This window comes from Carettochelys insculpta, chromosome 1 (assembly GCF_033958435.1).
Source record: "Carettochelys insculpta isolate YL-2023 chromosome 1, ASM3395843v1, whole genome shotgun sequence".
Lineage (NCBI taxonomy): Eukaryota > Metazoa > Chordata > Testudines > Carettochelyidae > Carettochelys > Carettochelys insculpta.
Genome location: NC_134137.1, coordinates 327951274 through 327974364, shown reverse-complemented (window position 1 = coordinate 327974364; position 23091 = coordinate 327951274). Strand labels below are relative to the sequence as shown.

General features: G+C 40.8%; 1 protein-coding gene across 4 annotated transcripts in view; it reads left to right on the top strand.

Annotated features, from left to right (window-relative positions):
* Nucleotides 1–23091, top strand: part of DOCK4 (dedicator of cytokinesis 4) — a 381443-nt gene that overhangs the window by 278499 nt on the left and 79853 nt on the right. For all 4 annotated transcript variants that reach the window (XR_012648259.1, XM_075014636.1, XM_075014626.1 and 1 more), the window contains one exon: nucleotides 14423–14517. Coding sequence is in view for 3 of the 4 variants with exons in the window: in XM_075014636.1 (XP_074870737.1) it covers nucleotides 14423–14517 (95 nt within the window). In the remaining variant the exon portion in view is untranslated. The remainder of the gene's footprint in view (nucleotides 1–14422; nucleotides 14518–23091) is intronic.

The following is a 23091-nucleotide window of genomic DNA, read 5'->3' as shown; positions in this document are numbered from 1 at the left end:
TAAGTAATAAATCTTCAGCTTTATGCCATTAAATGTTCTCTACTATTTTTATGTGCCTGTTCAGGAACTCACCTGTGTCAGTGAAGGGATGTGTTGATGTTTAAATATAATCTGCTTCCCAGGCACAGTGGTGACAAGTAATAGCTCCATAGGCTGGTAGAAATGGGGAAGAGCGAACTATTGTGTTACAGCCCTTTTTTAATTCTCTGATCCCATCACAAGGACAGTATAATCAGAGTCCAAATAACAAATATGAAAACTTCTCTTGGATTTTTCCTTCCAGTTAGTTTAATTGGTAAGACGTGATGCAGTAGCAGACTGGCAGCTTAAAGAGAACACCCACACGAGTAACAGATTCAGAAAGAACAAACCTCTCCTGCAGCTCATGAAACTCTGTACATCCCTGACACTGTTCACTAGAAACTTTAAAGTGCCAGGACCCTTCAGAATGAGCAAATATTATCTGAACATCTTCTAGTACAATGGCTAACTTCAGTCACATGGACAGGGAGATTAGCATGTTTCTTACATTTAGAGTATTTTAATATAAGCTGTTATATTATTGGTAGGATGCCTTAGTTATTTCTGTTTTTAATTTTGATAAAAGAGAACAATCATTGTTGCCATTTATAGTCTCTTTGAACACAATGGAAAGTGTATTGGAGGATAGCAGTTCATAGAGGGTAATATTCACCCCTGCTCCTTGTCACACAAAGACTTTAGTAAACCGGATAGCTGAGTAAGGACAGAATATTACTGACATCCTTTCGTCTGAGAGATGTTAGGAATTACAGCCTAAATTATAGCTGGTTTGCAGTGTCTTGTGGCTGAGTAGTCCAATCTGAGATTTGCATGATCTTTGACAGTTATTGGAAATGTATGTATCTTGGTAGGGAACTCCTTGCTCCGATGGTCCCTTTTCTCTTTAAGCTATAAGAGCCAGCTCTTGTCATCGACTTTGATACCCTGATGGAGATGATGGGGCTGCTTGTTGCATCACTTGCCAAGATTTCTCACTGGTCAGAACCAGTTCCTTCATAGCTCTCTTGCATGTATCTTTATAGTGAAGCTTGGAGTGAAGCTTGTTCCCTCTAATAGCTTTCCACAGAGCATGTTCTTGGGTATGCATCCATCTTCCTACCTGCTCAGATGGCCCAGCCAGCACAGTGATCTTTACTTGAAAGGGGCTGTCGCACTTTGTCGATTTTCCCTTTAAAGAGCCTCTGAGGTGATGACTTTATCTTGATGTTTGGCATTGAATATGCACTATACACAGTGTAGTGGGAAACTATTTAATGGGTTATAAGCTCTCATTTGATTGGCACAGAGGACGGTGCCATGGGTCACCTTCTATGGTGGGAGGAACCACAGCATTCCATTGGTCAGTCACCACCATGAAGCTGGGCAAAAGCCTTTTCCTCCTCCCCCTGCTCCCTGGACAGTTAATGATTTTCCCTTTAGAGAGCCTCTGTGGTGATGACTTTACCTTGATCTTTGGCATTGAATATGCACCATAAACAATGTAGGGGAAAACTATTTAACCTTTTCCTCCAATGGGCATAAAGTTGTTTCCCCACCATACATGAGTGCTGAGATTTATGCAGGCTTGGTACACTACCATTTTGTAGTGGTAAATTTTGAGATTTTCCATGCTCTTTTAGTTAGTTAGCTGAACTTTGTGCTACTTCTAGATGGTTTGTAATTAGGGTGATTGAAGGATCTTGTGGAGCCTCCTGTCCTCTTAAAACTGGTTTTTGAATGTTCTCTGGTGAGAATAAATGCCCTACAAGCACCTTTCTGAGACTGACAAACAGTGACAACCTACGGTACACAAGCAGTACACAGAAGTCTGCTCTGATAGATTGTGAGCTGTGCAAACTCAGTGTTGGCTTTGCAGCGCTCCAAGAAAGAAGACTTACAGATACTAGTTGTGTCCCAAAGGTCAGTTATGCCTTCATTTGGCAAGGGAAGAAGAGCAAAGAAAATTGTCCGCCCAATGGTAGATTTGCTGTGAGAAAGCAATAGGTAAGCCTCCTAAAAACACCCATTGGGAAGTCAGAGCACAGCCTCTAACTGAAACTTCAGACACCCATAGGCTCTGTGAAGATCAGTAGTGCTTATGCAGCAACACTCAAATTCCATCCTGAGAAGGATACATTTTATGACTCTGTGTTGGAGCATCAAAAGAATACTATCAACCCGAGGACAGAATTTACGAACAGAGTATGGGGCATACCTGCACCTTTCTGTTTTGCCTAATCGAGTCCATGGAATGGAACAGGAACTGCAACCCTTTTTTCAGTTGGACTGATTGTGGGCTTATTTGCCACACCCTAAATGCCTTCATTCTGGGCAATGTGGAACTGGTGAGGAGCACAAATCTGTGGCAAGCAGAGGGTATGGAGTCCACAATCAGTCCAGCTGATTAAAGCTCCTATATAGGGTGCGTTGCAGTTCCTGTACCATTCCATGGGCTGGATTAGGCAAAGCACAGAAAGGTGCAGGTATGTCACATAGTCTGTAAATTCTTGACCACCTACACTCTCTGCAGCTGGAATGTGACTGGTGGGCCTTGGAACTCATGTTTATTCCTACTTGGAGGACTTCAGTACTGTACTGAAATGGCAAATATGCTATAATGGGGAATAACAGCCAGAGAATTCAGTAAATTTTCCATATAGCTATTGACTGGTAATTTCGTTTATAATATCTTACCTAACCTAGTAAATTGTGAAACAGCTTACTGTTCCTGTGTGCCATAGTTACTCCCCAGTGCTATAATAGTTGGACTTCCTTAAACATCATTGCTAACATGCCTTCATACTGCTCAACCCCCAGGCTCTAAAAAGAGGGGCAGAAACAATCAAAATGGGCGACATCTCCCTGTGAAATATGAGTCACATCAAGGTTTTACCATGTTTTTAAATGTACAACTGTGCAAATAGCCAATATAACAATGAAACTAAATAATGACTCTGAACTAAAGAACGTATTAGGTGGAAAACCGTTATTTACAATAAAATGAAAGATCAGAAGGAGTAAATGCTTTGAAAATTTTGATGCACAAAATAGATGGCTTTGTGTCTTGTTTCTGAAGCATGGGAAGAAGAGAACGCTTTGTAGAATACTTACACACCAATATTCAATTACAGTCGTCCAGGAGATAACAGTGGTATTCTGTTCCTCGTTCTGTTCAGCAATGTGGGTGTGTGAAGAGTGTAACGCACATAGTGCATTACTCTGTCTGCTTTACCAGAGGTGAAAGGTATCCATTCCCAGGGACAGGACACGGTTAGAGCCCAGCAAATCCACTGATATAAGTGGATCAATTTTTGCTGACAGGGATGTGGATACCAATTTAGTATCCTCACAGGGTTCTAGTAATTGCCTCCCCTTTTCAATGGTGCATGTCAGTGTCCCCTGATGAACCAACAGTTTTTCAACAGGGCCTTGTGCAGAGACTGACAGGTGGGGAAGGAACAAAAGAGAAGGCATAAAAGAGTAGTAGTGGTGGTGGCATTGTGCATGCATTCAACACTATTCTACTACTGCTTGGTTTCCTTTTGTGGGAGACTTCATCTCCTAGGATGTTCTGGGCAGAGGGAAGTCAAATGCCAGTAGCTGGGCCAAGGGCTTCAGGATCCCAGGCCCACTCCCATGAACCTCCTGTCCTTTGTTAAGGGACATTAGCCTGCCAGGGAGTTTGCAGTGTCAGTGCAGGACTGTAGGACAGATGCAGAAAGTCCCAGATAATGCAGGGTCCTTGAAAGATATGCATCCCATTCTTGTGAAAGGTACTATATGGTCTTTAATGGCCATGATCAGTAAAATACTGCTTGATGTCCTTCCAACTGTGGTGCAGCTGCTTGTAAGAAAGCATTGGTATCCTTTGTATAGTCCACAGTCAGACTGAAGTTAATCAAAATGTATTTTGTTCCGTTAGGGATGCTTGGATAACATTTTTTCTGTTCCATGTTATGTTTGCAGAACAGATGATGTTGAGAGACCGTGTCTGGCATGAATTAAGTTCTGAAGGACATTACTTTCTTTTACTGAGATATGTTCTGTGATCAGTAACCTGAATTTCTTTTCTCGATTTAATTAAAAATTTCACCTGCTGTCGTGTCTGTAATTAGTCCAAGATGGTAATTAATGTAATTAATATACTCGTTCATAAGATGATTTTATTTGTGGGGGGGGGGGGTAAAAAAGCAAATCATCAAAGACTGGGGGACAGCTTAGCAACACGTCAGCAAAACAATGCTACCTCCCAGCCTGTCAGGGAAAGCCACAAATATGATGAGACATTTTATTTAGCTTGGGTGTCAGCAGGCATGGAGCCCCCTAGCTCCTAGCAGCTGTGACTTGCTGTTCTCAGACAGTGGGGGCTAGGGGAAGCACTGTGGGCTGAGGGATGTGCTGACTGCCACTTTCCACCACTCTGGTTGGCCAGGAATGAGGAACTGCAAGCACTGTCAACATCAGGGCTCCAGACTTTCAGATGCTCGAGGTAAACAGAACAGCCAGTGCACCCGCAGCTTACCTGTATGGTCTGGGAAACAAAGTTTGCCAATCCCTGAAATATAGGGTTGGCATATGAAAAAGTCACAGTGTTTTGTCATTTTTGCCTATCAGTGTTGTATGCTGTTTTCTAAAGGACACCACCAACATAAGATCAGGATTTAAAAAGTAAAGTCATCCGTTACCTGATGACATTTATTTGCTGTGTTGCGGGTAGCCAACGTTATCCGACCTCAAAGATGTGGTAACTATTTTACCTGTTTTACAGGCAGAATCATTGGGCAGCACAGTCCCTATGTCTGTTAAATGATTGGGGCACACAAGAGTGCTTCTATCCCCAAGTCCTTGTTTTCACTGAGTACAAAGCATACATCTAAAATGGCAATCATGTATAGCACCTCAGAATGTGGCTACCCAAAGTCTGAGGTGGTGGTGTGTGGTAGCAGCAGGTATCCATCCAGTGGCCAACCTGCCTCCTAGCTGCTGGTGAGATTGTCGTTGTCTTCTTGTTTGTGGAATTTCTAAACTTTTCCTAGGCTTCTCCAAAGCGCACATGATGATTAAACTAGAGATGGAAATAGTGCTTAAAATTGGATCTCTTAACCATTGAAGACATCACAACACAGATGCAGGTACTAAGGTGGTGGTGGGTGGATGCTGTGAGACGCAGTTTCAGCCCTCTTATTTGGTGAATATATTACTGATAAGACTGATGCTTACTGTTAACATCTTACATCACTAAACTATACTCTTTATAGGTTTCTCCAGACAAAGCACAAAGCTCAAAATAACTTGCAGTAGGCTTAACAATTTCCCTAACAGGAAAGAACTCATAATTTTTACGTATCAGCAAAGCAACTCACAAAAAATTTGCTTACACAGGTATCCAAACAAAGGTATCCTTGTTAGCAGCACTGCAGCTGTGGAGATGATTTTGTCTGCCTAAGCAGAGCTAAATTCTTGATTGCTATGTGGTGTCATCACTTCTAGCTTATGGTGGCTTATTGCACAAGATGCCTGTGAGTTATGTTGAGCCTAGTTCTCTGTAACAGCAGGGGGCTTATACAGTCATTCAGATATTTTGTGAGAAATGGGTGCCTTGGCTGAGAAATCCCTGATACTCAACGTCAGTTGATTGCTTTCCAGTACCAGCTCATTGAGACCTTGACCAGGTACTAGAGCAGTGTGTGTTTTGAAGGTGATTTGAAAGCCTAGTCAGCATGGGATTTTAGAAATTATTTATATTAGCATATTTCATTCTTTGTATTGCTGTCATGCTGTTCCCTTTGGAAAGTCAGTGCCTGTGCATGCACCATCCAAAGGAATGAATATTGTGTTCCAGCAGGTAACCATGGCTTCATCATTGCACTCATTTAGCTCAGGGAAGTGTTTGTAGCCGTGCATCTGCTGTTTCTTCTCTCACGTGTCAGTCCTTGCTGCCTAGGAGAGTGTGAAGCTACATTAACAACAAGAGTGTTAGCCCTTGAGCCCTCAGCTGAATGCTAATTCAGCATGTAGCAGCCAGGCATTTCCTGGGAAATGTCCCACTCTCTTCCCACTCTCTTCCATCCTCTGACTTCACCACCTCAACCAAGATTCACGATCAACATTGCTGAGTACAGTCTTACATTTTACTTAAAAATGGACTTATACTGTGCATGTGCATATATATATATGTGAGTGTATGTATGTATACACACACACACACACACACACACAAATAAATAAAATCTTCCTTGGAATCTAGCAACACCCCCTTTACACTAATTTTTATGGAAAAATTGGGTTTGCTTAATATCATTTTGCTTAAAGTAGCATTTTTCAAGAACATAACTACAACATTAAACAAGGAGTTACTGTACATAGAATTAAGATTGTTTGTTTGTCTTTTTGTGTACCTTTCACTATGATTTTATAGTTGTAGAACTACTACTTTATTTCTCATTTTGAGGTACGGGATGCGGGGAAACAAGGAGGAGGGCCACTAATTTTATGTAACTTTTAAGATGTATATATTTCATGGTAACAAGTTCCAAGTACGATTGGGGAGGGACGTTCTCTGCCCCAAAGAGATCAAATCTAATTTAAAACAAAATGGAACAGTAGGAATTACAAAAACTAGGGATGAGCTGGAAAGAGGCAGAGGGATAGGAATAGGTAGTATGAGAACGCACAAAACCAGCTATGTGCACGGTTAGATAGTTTTTGCTTTCTTCTCTTTTTAATTTCAGTATTGAAGTAAAAGATAAATGTCAAAAGTCCCTGCTAGCCATGTACCTAACCTTTGTCACTCACAGTTTTCCATGGACAAAGTGACAGAATGGTGACGAGAGATTTGAAGTTGGGCAGGATAGTAATTTTGCAGACTGTGGCTGAGATCTTCATCCATGCTCTGGTCCCTCACGCACTGAGTAAAAGGGCTGGAGAGGTACAAAGTGGTCTTAAAAGTCCCAACTGCAGGCTGGGGAGAATTCTCCCCAGTGCAGTCCTCAGACTGCCTTCCAAGTACCCCAGCACCAGCCCAAGCACAGCGAGTAAACTGGGGGAAGGAGTGGCACACAAGAGGTAGGGATGCAGGATTTAGCATTGTAGTCTATAGGATAGCCAAAACTTAGCCCAGTGGTTCCCAAACTTTTTGGCATGATGCCCTCCTTTTGCTTTTCACCAAATCCTCATGTCTTCTCCCCCACCCCATTCTTGATTGAAATAAATATAACCCATTGCACTCGTATTTATATTATCAATCATGACCAATTACCTCATAATTATTTTACCCAAGTATCTGGTGCATATGGGGAAAATTAAAAAGTATGCATAGAACATTAAATATTATTTTATTGAAAATTTCCAAATGAACAAAAATGTCTGTATGTATTTTAATCAACATTTATAATGTAGTATATAACAAAATCAGAGGGATAGCTGCATTAGTCTGTACTCACAAAAATGATAAGAAGTCCTGTGGCACCTTATGGACTGACAGATTTTTTGGGAGCATAAGCTTTCGTGGTCCAAGACCCACTTTGTCAGTGTCATGTAGACTAAATGCATCTGACAAAGTGGGTCTTTGCCCACGAAAGCTTTCGCTCCCAAAAATCTGTTAGTCTATAAGGTGCCACAGGACTTCGTTGTTCTTATATAACAAAAACACTTCACATTCAAACCATGTTAAAACTAAATAAAACTTGACTAAACTGCAGTAAACAGAATGAGATGGCAACATAGCAGTAGCTAACAGTTAACTGAATGACTTCTTTCCAGTCATTTACCTTTGAAGATAAAGCAGAAATTTAAGCAAATAAAAGCATTTTGAATCAAATTAATTTAGTGAGATGGATGATGATGTTTTTCCCTCATAAGTTCAAAACTTCTAGGTTTGAAGGATGAAAGTTACTTTCTGCTTACAGCCAATTGTGCTGTTTTGTTTTTAATACAATAGGAGAGTTGAAAAACCAGCTTTGCAAAGATAAGTAGTACAAAAGGGAATTCTCAGAGGCAGTGCTTCTTCTCAGCTCTGTGGAAAATGGGGGAGGTATTTTACCCCAAACTCCTTCTGACTCCTGGTTTCGAAATTACCCTTTGCACTTGAATCACGCCTCCTTTCGATGGCTTGTTGTTGCAAAGGGTCCAGCAACAAATCCACATCAATGTTGAATGGATTTCTAACCAATTTCCAAACAGGATTATCTAAGGTGGCACCTGGAAAATAGTGCATGAACTCCTCAGCAAGACATTTCATATGAGACATAATTTTGTTCTTTTGATCTAGTTAATGATGATCGAGATCTTACTTTTTGGCTAGGACCTCGTTGATATGTGGGAAAGATGAAAAGTTTCCAGCTTGAAGTCAGTGCTTCCAAAGCTGAATTTTCTTCATGAAATCTCTGACTGCAAGATGGTGGGCAATGATGCTTGTGTTTCTTCTTTGCAGCTTGAAAGTAAGATTATTGGTAGCCTCAAAACATCCACAAGGTACGGGAGTAATAGCTGAAATGTTTCGTCTGTGAAAGCACCATACAGTTCTTATTTTTCCAACCTGGAAGAAAAAGTTCCACTTCATGATTGAGCTAATAGAGTCAGCTCAGCATATTTCCTTTTGAGAGCCAGTGGACTTCAATGTGAAACGAGATCTTTATGATCAGCGCCAAAATCTGCACAAAGAGCTGCAAAAAGCCTTGCATTGAAGTGCTCCTCTTCAAAAAAAATTGAGAACTTTGATTTCCAAATTCAGTGAATTATACAGGTCATCAGAAAGGATCTTAGCAGCCAAGGCTTGTTTGTGGATGACAGAATGAGTTCCATATATGGCTGGATTCTTTTCTTTGACCAAATCACACAAATCCAGAGTGAGAGCTAAGGATCATTGGGGCAGTGCAAATTCCGAGTAGCTTTTCCCAAGAAAGACCATTTTCTTGAAAAAAGTCAGAAACTGTTGCCAAAATGTCAGAAGCCTTCTTTCACAGCTCTATCGTCCACAAATTGAGACTAGGTAAGCAACTGACAGCATTGAGCTTCATCAGTGGGATCATTGAATTGAATTGCAACAAACGATGCTTTTATTTTTTCCAAGACTTGTCTTTTTACTTCCTCTGCAAGTTCATCAGTGCAATGCTTCACTGTGTTGTCAGAGAACAAAATTTCTGAAAACTTTTTTCTGGCTTTTGACACCAAGCACAGTATTCTGAGCACTCAACAATCACAGTTTCACAAGTCTCTCTCCAGTCACGTGAGCTTTCTTTGCTTTGGCAATGATTAGTGACAGCTCAGAAGATGCTTCCTCCAGTTTGGCCATCTCCGGATGAAAAGCTCTGGTAGCGTCCAGCTTCATGCGTTTCATGTATTTAAGTTTGGCAGCAAAAAACTCTTTTGGCTTGTTTCTCAGTGCCTTGTGGTTTATCTTCAAATGTTGCTCCAGACATCCTGGTTTCATGGTATCACTGCAGAGAACTGCCTGGCATATGACGCACTGAGGGAGATCAAGCCCCTTTTTTTTTTCTTCCAGTGATGGTGAAGTCAGTCTTGATATACTCTTCATTATACTTTTTTTTCCTTATCACAGAGAATTCTGCAAAAGAGAAGAAAAAATCTTTGGGCCTTCACTATATCAGGAAAACTTCAGCCTCTCAACTCACAGGCATTGAATACTGTTAACATTTTCTTCAAAAATTCTGTACTTAGCAAGACCAATATATATATAGAAAGAATTAACAGTAGTATTTTTTTGGCACATGAGCTTGGGTGCCAAATTTAATGAATATGCATGTTTAATTTAAACAGTTGTAGAAGCATCACACACATGAAGACAGAGACAGCGAACTTCTATAGGCCTATAATTGCTATTTTAAAATAATAGAATTTTTATATTCTGCTGGAAGAAATAATATGTAACACAAACCTTGTCCTGCCAATGAGTATCAGCAAACTGAGCAGAACATGGGATTTGAAAAGGATGAGATTGATTTTTCAGGAAAACAATTGAAAGGCAGAGAACATTGGTGTTCATAGCAATGTCTGTGATACAAAGAAGCTAGCTTTACACACTTTGGCTGGCCCTTTGTTAAAAATAATTCTCTTTTTTTCTTTTATGGGCATGCAGGGATGCTGCAAAGTGCTCTTTGTCTATGAATAATGCCAAAAAAGTTTAAATCTAACCACTCTTTTTTTTTTTTTAATATTATTTGGAACAGATTAACCCTTCTGATCTCTGCTTGCAGAAGAGATGCATAAATGCAGCTAAAAGCATAGTATTTCAGGTTAATTTGATATTAACATTATTTTTTCTCATGGCCTCACACACCCCTGAACTCCACCACCACCTCCACACGTGCAATGACATGTACCTCCTGAGTTTGGGAACCACTGCTCTGCCCGCTGGAGCAGCACAGAGTTATACAGGTGTAAAAGTGGTTTAAAGCCAGCTTAGCCTTCTTAGCCTGTAGGCTTTGCAGTCTGTGCCTCCCTACTTTGGAGAGGTTTTTACCATGTAAGGAAGACTGTTTCTGCAAAAGCTCAAGGGCACTTGTAGAAGAAATTAACAAATGACCTTCACTATTTCAAAAACCAGCGTCTTGAATTGCAACACAATAGTACTCATATTCACCATTTGATTGCACAAAAAATGCTGCTGCTGGATGAAATAGCACAAAATGTCACATTTGGGAAGTAGCTTGAATCTTGCAGTAAAATATCGAAGCATTTATGTAAATTACAGTTAAGATTATTAAGAGACAGTGTTTGGTTGCCTAGAGCACAGAATAAGAAGAAACTATTCCTGTGCTATCAGTTATAATCTGAGGCATGTGAGACGTTAATTATAACTATATTCCAACCAAAGAAATGTTACTGCAGCTATATTGCTAGCTGAAAATGCTTTTTAAATGTTAAAATCTGTTCCTGAAACATTACAGTGTGTTCACTGGGGCTGGTACAGCTGTGTGAGACAATAGCTTATGGAAAAGCAAGTATATCTGATGTTCTAGATAATGAAATTGATTTGCAGTGAATAGTACCTGTTAGTAATATCTCATGAGGGTTTTGGAATACAGGGACCAATAAGCAGAAATAAGCAGTTCCTTCATAAAATTCTGTCCTGTGTTTCCTGGAGGCATAATTCTGACAAAAAATGCATTAGAGTTTATTTTAAAGTGGTCATATGTAAACTGCTTGGCACTGAGCGCTTAGGGAGGAGCAGTGCTGATATATGGATGGATTCTAGCTAACTAATGCCCTAGACAGTAACATATCAATAAATGAACAGTAACCAACAGAGTGAGTATCTGTCCATTTGCCTACAAAACTGTATTGATTAGATCCTTGTGTAAATGTATTATGCCCCAACCCAAGAAGAATACAAAATATTATCTAGAGTTTGGTCTGCTCCCTTGAAGACATTTTAGTCTATTAACAAATATTGTAAGAAGCTGAGTTTTGGAAAATGTTTCTCTCCTCTTGTTTCACCTTTGTCCCTCTTTTAGCTTTGAATGATTATGGCTTTATATTTATGTATTATTACAGTATTAAAGCTCTTCAGATGTTTACAGTTGTGTTTTTAGAGAAGTGCAGTTATTTTGTATTTTCATTTTGTATACAAATGCTGTTATTTTTGCATACACACACACTTTGTGCATGACTGAAAAGAACAAAATGATTGCATTGTTATAAAATTACAACATACAGCCTCTCGTTTTGGGCACCTCAAATGTATTTTTTTACTATATTCTCGTTTTTTTTCTGTTAAAATTACGCAATTTAGTAAACAATTATCTGGTGCAGTTCACCTAGCTCAGGGGACTTCTTGGTGGCTCCTAATGCTATAACTGCAAAATTTAAAAAACAAACAAAGAAAAACCCTCCTGATTACTTTTGGTAAACAGCAAACATCTAAAAGGCCAACAGTGAATGACTCATATCTAAATCGCAAACAATGTGTGATCTCAAAACACTGGATAACTCCCCCTTTAACATGTTCAGTGCATTGTAAGATATGACACCGTATGGCTATGTCTACACTACAGAGATCTTTTTGAAAGGACTTCTTTCAAAAGGGCGTGTCCACACGCAAAAAAGTGGATCAAAAGAGTGATCTGCTTTTTGGAAAGAGGGCACACACACAAACCCGCTCATTCAAAAGAACAGGCCAGGAATAGAAAAATCAGGTGTCATGAGGTCTGCTCTTTCAAAAGAAGGGCCCTGGAGTGGAAGAACACTTCAGAGATGAGCACTGCATTCTTTTGATTCACTTTCAGAAGAATACTTTGTGTGTAGACACTCCGTGAGATCTTTCGAAAGAGCTCCCTTCTTTGGAAAAAATCTTTTAAAAGAACCTGCCGGTGTAGATGTAGCCCCTATGGCTGTGGCTACACCAGCCCCTCCTTTTGCAGGGGCTATAGTAATGTGGCACATCAGAATATGCTAATGAGGTGCCTCCATGAATATGCAGCACCTCATTAGCATAATGAAAGTCATGCTTGCTTTGAAAGTTCCAGTTTCAAAAAGCATGCCACCCCTTGTGGCCCAAAACTAAATGGGAAGAAGGGGCTTTCAAAATCAGGGGGCCATTTCAAAAGGCCCCCGGCTACACAGGCAGTGTGCGTTTTGAAACTGGCACTTTCATAGCATGTGTGGCCACCATTATGCTAATGTGGTGCTGTATATTTATGCAGCACCTCATTAGTATATTCCAAAAGGAGGTGCTAGTGTGGCCACAGCCTGTGTGTTTTCATGTTGCTAATAAAGTCTTGATTTTGAAAAGAAAAAGGAGGCTTGTGACATTCCTGCTCTGAAGAGCAGAATGCATTTTAAGAAAGAAAACTGAAATTAAATGGTTACAAAAAGTATGTAACAGCAACAAAGGGTCCTGTGGCACCTTACAGATTAACAGAAAAGTTTTGAGCATGAGCTTTCGTGAGCACAGACTCACTTCATCAGATGCTGGTCTTGGAAATCTGCAGGGCCAGGTATAAATAAGCCGGAGCAAGAGTGGGGATAACAAGGTTAGCTCAGTCAGCAAGGGTGAGGCTTACTACCAGCAGTTGATCTGGAGGTGTGAACACCAAGGGAGGGGAAGCTGCTTCTGTATTTAGCCAGCCATTCGCAGTCTTTGTTTAAGCCGGAGCTGAGGGCGTCGAATTTGCAGATGAATTGTAGCTCAGAAATTTCTCTTTGGAGTCTGGTCCTGAAATTTCTTTGCTGTAGGATAGCTACTTTTAAGTCTGCTACTGTGTGGCCTGGGAGATAGACGTGCTCTCCTACGGGTTTTTGTATATTGTCATTTCTGATATGTGATTTGTGTGCGTTTATTCTTACATAACAAATACACACAAATAAATCCCTTCACAGGAATACTTTTTTCAGGAACCATCTCCACATGAGGCAATGTCTGTCACCTACGATTCGGTAAATATTGTGTTTGGAGGCTACATATAGGCATTCAGAACTATTGGACATCCTTAACTTGTATCTGCATCCAATTCACTAATTCAACTAATTCAGTGCAGTTGAGTTAGGCATAATCAAATCCTGTTCCTTCAAGGTCACATACTGCACTGATTCTGTTCCGCTAATAATATTCCTCACGTTACATTTTTCATGATATGGTGCTCACTTTGCTTCCCAGAAAAATACAGACTGTGTCAGACAAAATAAGAATGGGCCATTGGAAATAATACCCTGTCCAGGAGAAGTTTTACCCCTAAAGATTTGAAAGACACTCTGCTGTGGCAATGTGTGTTTTAATTTTGTCATTTCACCTATTTCACTGATTGAAATTATTCCAGAGGTGGTAACACTGAGGTCATAAATAGTGCTATGTATCCTCAAAACAGTTTACAAACAATAGCAAATGAGAAGAATGAGGCAGAGAGGTTAACTGACCTGCCTAAAGCAAGATAGCAGGGGTTAGAATTCTCTGCTGTAGTCATCACTATTATCCAGTTCTGTCCTCTTTCTTTCTGACCTGCTGCAAAGTGACCATGTGCTTAACATATTTTAGGAATGATGAAAACCAGACATGGTCATGGAGCCATTAAGATCTCTGTAATACTCAAGAAATGTTGCTTTGGCTTGCAAGCAGCTTTCAGGAACACATTTGTGGCAATGCATATGAGGGGAACTTGGAACATCTTTGAGAGGTCTCCCTTCTGTATGTCACTGTCACTTGGATGACATTAAATCATTTTGCATGTTTTTAGGAAAAGCAAGTTAATAATCTATAGATGTTTTCTTGGGAAGCAAAAAAAAAAAAAACTGTGGAAAGGAGTGCTCCTGGGAACAAGTGTCATAGTATATACTTTTGTTTGTTTTGTAATTGCATTCATCATGCTTATGATAATATTTTTGGAATTCATTTTTCCTTTGTTTAAAATGAAAAGCTAAATTTAGTTTTCTGCTCTTCCTTCCCTAGGATTTCCTTCTGCAAATTTTTACTGTGTTTCGAATACTCATACGACCTGAGATGTTTCCAAAAGACTGGACTGTGATGCGTTTGGTTGCTAACAAGTAAGATATTTAAAAATGTGATCTAACGAACATTTGAAAGGAGTGTAATTGTGTGCTATGTAGAATAAATATAGAAAATGTCCATTATAGCGTTCCATTTATAATAATCAATGAGCACAGAATATTTTTATAGTTCTGCTCATTTCAGTTAATTAAAAATCTCTGAACTTGTATCACATAAGAAATTCATGACCTAATAAAACAACAAAGGAGTCAAGTAGCACTTGAAAGACTAACAAAATAATTTATTAGGCAGTGAGCTTTCATGCGACAGACCCAGTTCTTCAGACCATAGCCGTACCAGAACAGACTCAATATTTAAGGCACAGAGAACCAAAAAGGTAATCAAGGTTGACAAATCAGAAAAAAATATTATCAAGGTGAGCAAATCAGAGAGCAAAGGGGCAGAAGTGGGGGAGAGGAGAGTCAAAAATTAGATTAAGCCAAATATGCAAAAGAGCCCCTATCATGACCCAGAAAATTCACATCTTGGTTCAAACCACATGTTAATGTGTCGAATTTGAATATAAAAGAGAGTCCAGAAGCCTCTCTTTGCAGACTGCTGTGAAAATTCCTCTTCATTAAAACACTGACTTTTAAAAGAACGCAGACTCTTTTGCATACTTGGATTAATCTAATTCTTGACTCTCCCCACAACTCTCTGCCCCTCTGCTCTCTGATTTGCTCACCTTGATAATTTTTTTTCTGATTTGTCAACCTTGATTACTTTTTTGGTTCTCTGTGCCTTAAATATTGAGTCTGTTCTGATACGGCTATGGTCTGAAGGAGTGGGTCTGTCCCATGAAAGCTCACCAACTAATGAAGTATTTTGTTAGTCTTTAAAGTGCTACTTGACTCCATTTTTGTTTTGATAGTATACAGACTAACACGGCTTTCTCTCTGTTACTATGATCTAATAAGTAAAGACTGCTTTATACTGTTTAGACTGCTAATAACTTTTAATCAATTCTTTGTAACCTGGAACCCACTTAAATATATTTACAGAGAGGCGGTTGTTTATAATTACCATCTTTCTTTTCCAAGTTGCAAATGGCAAATTATCACAGAATTTCATCTAAATAACTGATTATTAAAATAAGAAGCTGGTAATGATTCAGCTCTTGCTTCCAAGAGGAAATGAAACTGTTGCAAGAATATTTACAAAAAATAGGGCTTGTGAAAAGTGTCCAAATTGATCTCCTCTATTCACAAACAGGTACAGTAGTCATAGTCCTGGCTTCTCTCCACTGCTCTTCCAATTTGCTTCAATGACCAATCTCTTTGTTTATTCAGTTCGTGTACCTACAGCGACTGCCAATAGAATGCCAGTGTTTCTGATGTGGCTGCTGATCACTTGCATCTGGACTGAAAACAACCAAGCTAATTTCACCCAGATCACTAAACAGCTAAATATTTTGTTTATAATCCCAAGGATGACACCTGACAGGAATTAAACCATTATCATTATATTTGTTATGGTTACTTGTTCGTACTGCAGCAGTGCCTGTAGAGTCCAGTTAAGAATAGGGTCTCATGATGCTGTACAAAACTCATTATAACAGCCTCTGCCTATTAGGGCTTAGTTCAGCAACACTTGGTGTCCCATGACGGTGTCTCTTAAGGGTGTGTGAGCGTTTGTCAAGCTTTCTTCTGATTTAGAGGGCAAACATTTTACCTCACTTACTTTTCTCACCTCATAAAATTCTCTTCTTCTTGCTGAGTTTAAATTTGTGAGAAATACTTATAATCCAAGAACGGCTTTGCTTGTTTCTTTGTGAGGTATAAGGACGATGAGGCTGACAGGGAGAACATACATCTGGGCAATCAAGCTGGGGAAATATATTGAGAGAAGTGGAAAGAAAAACAGAAGAACCTTCAGAAAAAAAGAGCTTTGTATAAGCAAATGTTACATATTTCAGAAACAGCTGGCTTGGCAGATGGCTTGGCGGTAGCTGACATGTAGATGACTGAAATTTGAGTGACCTTAACATTCATTCTCCAGACTAGCAATGATCAGTTCAGCTAAAGGTGAAGTATTCAGGGTTTTCAGGGAGGCCGTTGGTCCCACCATTATCCTGATTAGCATCAAGCATTGCTGTTACTGAATTTACATCATGCCATTGACAGCTGCCTGTGAGGGACCCATGTGTCCAGTTCTGTCACCAAATAACGTGAATACTGGAATGATGATGATAGCTTGTGTTGGCAATTAATACCATAAGTGAAATTAAGGGAGCTAAAAAATTATTTTGATGCTACATCATCTGGCAATTTGTGAAGAAAAAAGCATTTCTGTAGAAGGGGGCGTTTCTGAATTGTGGCCATTCTGATGTTCTTGGCCTGCAGCTCTCTTACTGTAAATGCCAACAGCAGCTCTGGCTTAGCTGTGAAACTGTTGGGACAGGGGGTTGGCCATGCCCTTTACACCAGTGTGCTTCTTGCAGGGTAATCAATGTACGATTCAGCTGTTGTCAGAGTTGCCACCAGTGTGGTGCTCTGCTCTCTCCAATGTATCACTCGGCTGCGTGCGTGTGTTCCCTCTGTGTGCTGCCCCAGCTCTGCAGATAGCTGACACAGCAGACCCGAGGAGAACCCCCAATGACCACAGAGTCTAGTAAGGTGCGAAGGCACGTCGGCCAGGTTTATTGCCATATTGGACACAATAGTAGTTCCCTGTAGACTTCTCAGTCTAAGTCAGGGCATACTACAAATATGCACCCACGGTCAATGGACTCGTCTCAGTCCAAACCTCAGTCCAAAGGTTTGCATTCCAAACCTCTCCATTGCAACACTATCGTTTGTACAGTAAACCCTCGATTTAATGGACTATTGCGGGGAAGGGATGGCTGTTAATGCCAAAGGTCCGTTATATCCAAATGGTTATAGCGTATGATGATGCACTGACCTTCCCAGCCTGTTGCTCAGTCCTGTCCTCTGCCTTCCACCTTCTCCCCTCCTGCCCCATTCTTCCCCTCGCACCTCCATCTCCCTCTGCCAATTACCAGGAGAGGAGCTGGATGCTGGCCTGGCTCCTTTCAGCTTCTCATCTCTCAGCACCGTTGTTCCTCCAGCCCCCAGCTTTGAGCCACCCATGTGAAGGTAGAGCATGGCCACCCCCAGCAGGCAGCAAACTCTGACACCATGGCTGCTGCTTAGCGCCATTGCAGGCAATGGCGGCTGGGTGCCAACATGCTTCAGGCACACAGGGCTGGGGAAGGAGAGCTCCTGCACCCTGCTGCAGCCTCCCTCCCAATTTTCTCTGGCCCCAGCCACTGCAGTGGCCCCTATAGTCCCAGCAGCCCCAGCTGCTCTGGCAGCTCCTCCAGCCCCAGTTGTGGCTCTGGTGAGTCTCTGGCATTTTGGGGGTAAGGGAGGCCGGCAGACAGCATCCATTATTTCCAAAGTCTGTTATATGGGGTTCGTTACCTTGAGGGTTTACTGTACATGCTTTTGAGGGCAGCAGTTATCTCCCAATCTCTGCTCTGTCCTAAGAAACTTAAATACTTGGGGCTTCTCAATCCCATCAGAGCCACCTGTTGACCTCTCCGTTTGTTAGTCATGCAGAGCCGGCCCACAGGGAAAGCCCAAAGCTAAGAGCTTCTCTTCCTGCAAGAGCCACAGAAGAGTAGGTAGGACACAATTGCTCACAACCTGAGCACCTTCCTAAAATGGAAGAAGGAACTAAGGGATTAGGTGACATGCTACAGCTCTAAAACTCCCACAGAGCAATGTAGACTCCTGCAAAGATGCCTCTGCAATTGTGGAGCAATCCTTTTTCTCTGCTGTGGTTCAGCAAACCCAGCTGTTCTCGCTGATCAAAGACTCTTCCTGAACTCACTAGTCCAATTTATCTCTAATGGGAAGAACACAAGTTTTTAGCCCAAATTTTAAAGGCATAATTGTTGAGAAATCTGGTGTCTTTTCTGACGCCTTCTTTCCAGAAGGCAAATCTGACCTCTCAAAAGATTCTTCTTTTATACTTCTCCAATTATATTGAGTGAGGAGTGTTACCAAAAGACTAAAACACAAAGGGATCATCAGATAAAAAAAGAAGCTGGATCTCCATTAGTGGCCACCGCATCCACCAGAAGTAAAAAGGAAACCAAGTAAAACACAAGCCCAACCGCTCTCCCACCACTCCACTGAAATAAAGCTGAAACGCATTCCATTGCCTAATTTTTCTTCCACGAACTTCAGTTCCTCCCCTGAAGAAGGGAAACTCTCTTGGCTTTGGCTCCTGATAACCTGAAACTGGACAAGCAGGAGACAGGTTGTGGCGCTTCCCCGGGAAACTCAGGGTTGTGAGATTCTTGATTACCACCTGACCTTAGTGTGAGGAAGCCCTGTCCATGCCTGCCATGCATTAGGTCCCCAACTCCACTGGCCATGAGCAATATAACAACTCCAATATAGGCTACAGCCCTTGCTGCCACTATACAAGTTAGTGACTGGCACCCACCTGCCCTCCCACAAATCCTCTGAGCATCTCCATAGAGCATCAAGCCTCTGGTCCACTAGACGTTTGCCAAATTCACAGATCTGCTGTTTCCAAATAAATAGCATACCTCAGCTGACCAGCTCCGCCTCAGATCCCACTTCCCTCAATGCAGCATTTTGATAGGTTTATAGTGAAATCAAATATAAGGTTATTTAACAAAGCAAAGAGACTAAAAGTGGTAGCAACTAGGATTATTGGAATGAAATGGTTATATATGAAATAAAATAATAATATTCAGGATCCTAGGCTTAATTAACCAGATACTCTCATGTCACATAAAGTGAAATGCTCCAAAAAATCTTTTTACTGCTTTACACGTAGTTTGGCTTTTATCAGCCTTTCAGGAGACGTACTCTGTCAGCTTGCCTCCCAGGTGAAGGACTCAGTCTGTTTCTTTGCCCCCCAAAGTTATATCAGTCCCATCCTCTGTCTACTTATACACAGGATACCACTGTGTTGTTTTGTTTGTTAGTGTAGATTTGCTCTCTTGCAGAATTTACAATCTTTTATTTAAACCTTGGCTACATGTGCAAAGAAGTACATTGTTATGACATACAATACACAGATAGAGAAGTAGGTGTCCATTACCTCCCACCTGCAAGGAACGTGTCTGAGGCATTTCACCTACTACTGATTTGCCTTAAGTCCAAGACCTTAAAAACTTAAAAATACATAAGTCCTTGCGTATTATATGTATGGACATTTCACAGTGGTTCTGATGATCCGTGGGATACTGCCTCTTGTTTAGGAACTTACATACCACCTTACATACATGTTTATGACTAAGGGGATTCATGTGAAACCCTGTGCATGCAGTCTGGCAATTAGCACCAGGGCTGCTTGTGTCATAGAGGTTCTTTCCCTAGGCATGTATGACTAAATAGAGAGGAAGATGGTGGCCACAATCATGAGGCAATGGCTACGTCTACACTAGCCCAAAACTTCAAAATGGCCATGCAAATGGCCATTTCAAAGATTACTAATGAAGTTCTGAAATACATATTCAGCACCTCGTTAGCATGCAGGCAGTCGCAGGACTTTGAAATTGCCACAGCTCCCTGCCACATGGCTCATCCAGATGGGGATCCTTTTCGAAAGGACCCCACCAACTTCGAAATACTCTTTTTCCTATCTGCTGGGAGATACCCAGAGAATTAACTGAATTAACTGAAACTGAGTGCCACTGTAGCGGTACTGCTAATTGTAAACTGCAGTGGAAGTCCATGTGGTTGAAGGACTCCTAAGTCAGTTATCTGCTTCCACAGAGAAATCAAAATTCTGCAGCACAAATGCCATGCTATATGAATGTTCGTGGATGGCAAGTTTGCAGTATCTGTAAAAACTGGAAATAAGACGGTATTATTCATTTAATTAAATAATCTGCTGATAGGAATAAGGAGATTTCGAAGTTGGTGGGGTCCTTTTGTAAAGGACCCCCATCTGGACAAGCTGCATAGCAGTGAGCCATGGCAATTTCTAAGTGCCGCAGCCACCCACATGCTAATGAGGCACTGAATATGTATTTCAGCGCTTCATTAGTAATCTTCAAAATGTCCATTTGCATGGCCATTTCGAAGTTTTGGGCTAGTGTAGTTAGGGCCAATGGGTTCATCCTTTGTCTCTGGCTAACATCAAAGACAAACATCTGTCCAAAACCAAATAGAATTTTCTGTCTTTTTTATTTCCTCCTCCTCCAGAAAGACTTTAGGGAGACTTGAGAATGAGAGAAGGAGCTTAAGCAACAAGTCGTGGAAACCCTACATGGTTCTAGAATGCAAGAGTCTTCTTCCTTCTCCAGGAAGGGTTCAGTTGGATTCAAATGGTCATCTTTCATTTTAGACACTTAATTGTGTAATTTTTGTCTATTTAGCTTGTAAATCTTCTGATCTCACTCATAGAGAGTATTTTAGGGAAGCAAGAACTTAGGGTATGTTTCATTTTGTAGGTGTGATTTCTGCACTTTTGGGCTGGCCAAGTTACCTTTGATCAAGTCATCTCACTTAAAATAGCAATGTAGCTGTGTTGTATGGGCAATGATACAGGCTAGCTGCTGGAAAATATATACTTGTAGTCCTGGATAGGGTTATACCCAGAAAGCCAGAATGGCACGAGGCAGTCCTTTTTAGCAAGTATCTCAGTCAGGTATTTCTAAGTGTGCTGCAGTCCCATTTATCTGTTTCAGTGTAGTCATGCCCTCCAAGAGCCTGAAGCCATTTCCGATGGAAGTAGAATGACTGGTTCACTTTCTCGGTTTGTCGTGTTCCGAAGCCCAAGTAGTGGGAGAATCAGCCATAACTGGACCTCAGATCCTAGCTATGGAAAGCAGTCCACCAGGGTAGGGAATATGTTCAGGGCAGGCAGATAACATAGGGAATATGGTCAAGGTTGGAAAAGCTCCAGACTTTGTACAGCTGAGCAGTTGGGACTTAGGGATGCTTGAGGAAGGGGCATTTTCTACTCAATTAGACAGAAAAAATAGTTAAAGCAGCTGCAGCATCAGGGTCAGATGGGACCTCCCTCAGTTTTGGATGCTTGTGATGGGAGGTGGAGGTAGGAAAAGGGGAGAGTAAAAGCAACAGCTCCCTGAGCAGATGTAACCTCGGCAGCAGTCAGATCACCAAAGCATTGGGGACAGGTGGGAGTTCTCTCTTCTCACCTGCCTGTCCACAGAGTCAAGTTTGAAAATGTATCTCATCTTTTTGGGAAAAGATGTGCAACCAACTTGTTGGTGACCCGGAGAGAAGTGTGTACACACAGAAGCTAGTGCTCATTACAGATATCTGTATTTCACTTACTTTTTTTCCCCCCTCTGTACACGTGGAGAACTTCTACAAAATAAAAGCTTCTCAGGTCTTCTAAGGCTGAAGGAGCCATATCAGGATATAGTTTTATTCTGAAGCCCTGGTACCAGGGAGGTTTTTCTTTTTTCACTATCTTTTTCAGTAATGATGTGTCATCTGATGTGCGTTTTCAGAGGAGGTCATCCTTAATTGGACACTGTCTGCTGTAAATCAAAAACAGAAAGTGTGAGGCATGTTCTATAGCTAAGGAGCCAAAAATGATGATGATTTATGGTCAAATAACCTTTGTATGCTAGCTGCTACAATTCTGAATGTTTGATGGTCTATCGCCAACTAATGTCACTGATTAGCTTTGCAAAATTATAAAATTTGCACAATGATGATTGCTGGCATATTTTAACTTTGCGAATAGGTGGCACAAAATATGAATGATCTTTTCCAAAATTTAAGAAACTGAGAAAGATGCAAAGAAAAACAGGGAAGTAATATAAAAACAGGAAAAGTAGATATTTTTCAAATGTCTGTGATATAAGGAGTGATTTGGAAAAAGCTCTCATCTTTGTCATTTGTAATGACTAAACGATAGAATACAAATGTCAGGGAGGTAGCCGTGTTAGTCTGTGTCTTCAAACACAATAAGAAGTCTTGTGGCACCTTATAGACTAATAATTTGGAGCTTTTAGGAGCAAAGACCCACTTCATCAGAAGCAAATGGAATCGTTAGTTTGATACTGCCTTGTTCTGTATAATTTGATTTGTAACTACTCGGACATTATCTGTAATGTAGAAATCAAGACTCCATAATTATACGTGCAATAAAACAGAGTAGTTACTTACCACTTTAAATCATTAATGGCAAGAACGTGGCCATCACAGGTGTGTTTCATTCTTCTTCAGGGAAAATATTGTCTGCATGTTTCTCCTCTTCAGCATAACATCAACTTATATGAATTAAGTGAAAGTGAGTGCCACTGTAGTAGTACTGCTAATCATAAACTGCAGTGGAAGTCCATGTGGTTGAAGGACTCCTAAGTCAGTTATGTGCTTCAACAGAGAAATCCAAAATTCTGCAGCACATATGCCATGCTATATGAATGTTCGTGGATGACAAGTTTGCAGTATCTGTCAAAAACTGGAAATAAGACAGTATTATTCATTTAATTAAATAATCCTTGGGTTAGAATAATTTCTCTTGTCTGGAAGATTCAACTGTTTGGCATCTTTCCAGGGCATTAACAGACTTTTCTGAATTCCAGAACTGTCATGTCTTGTTAG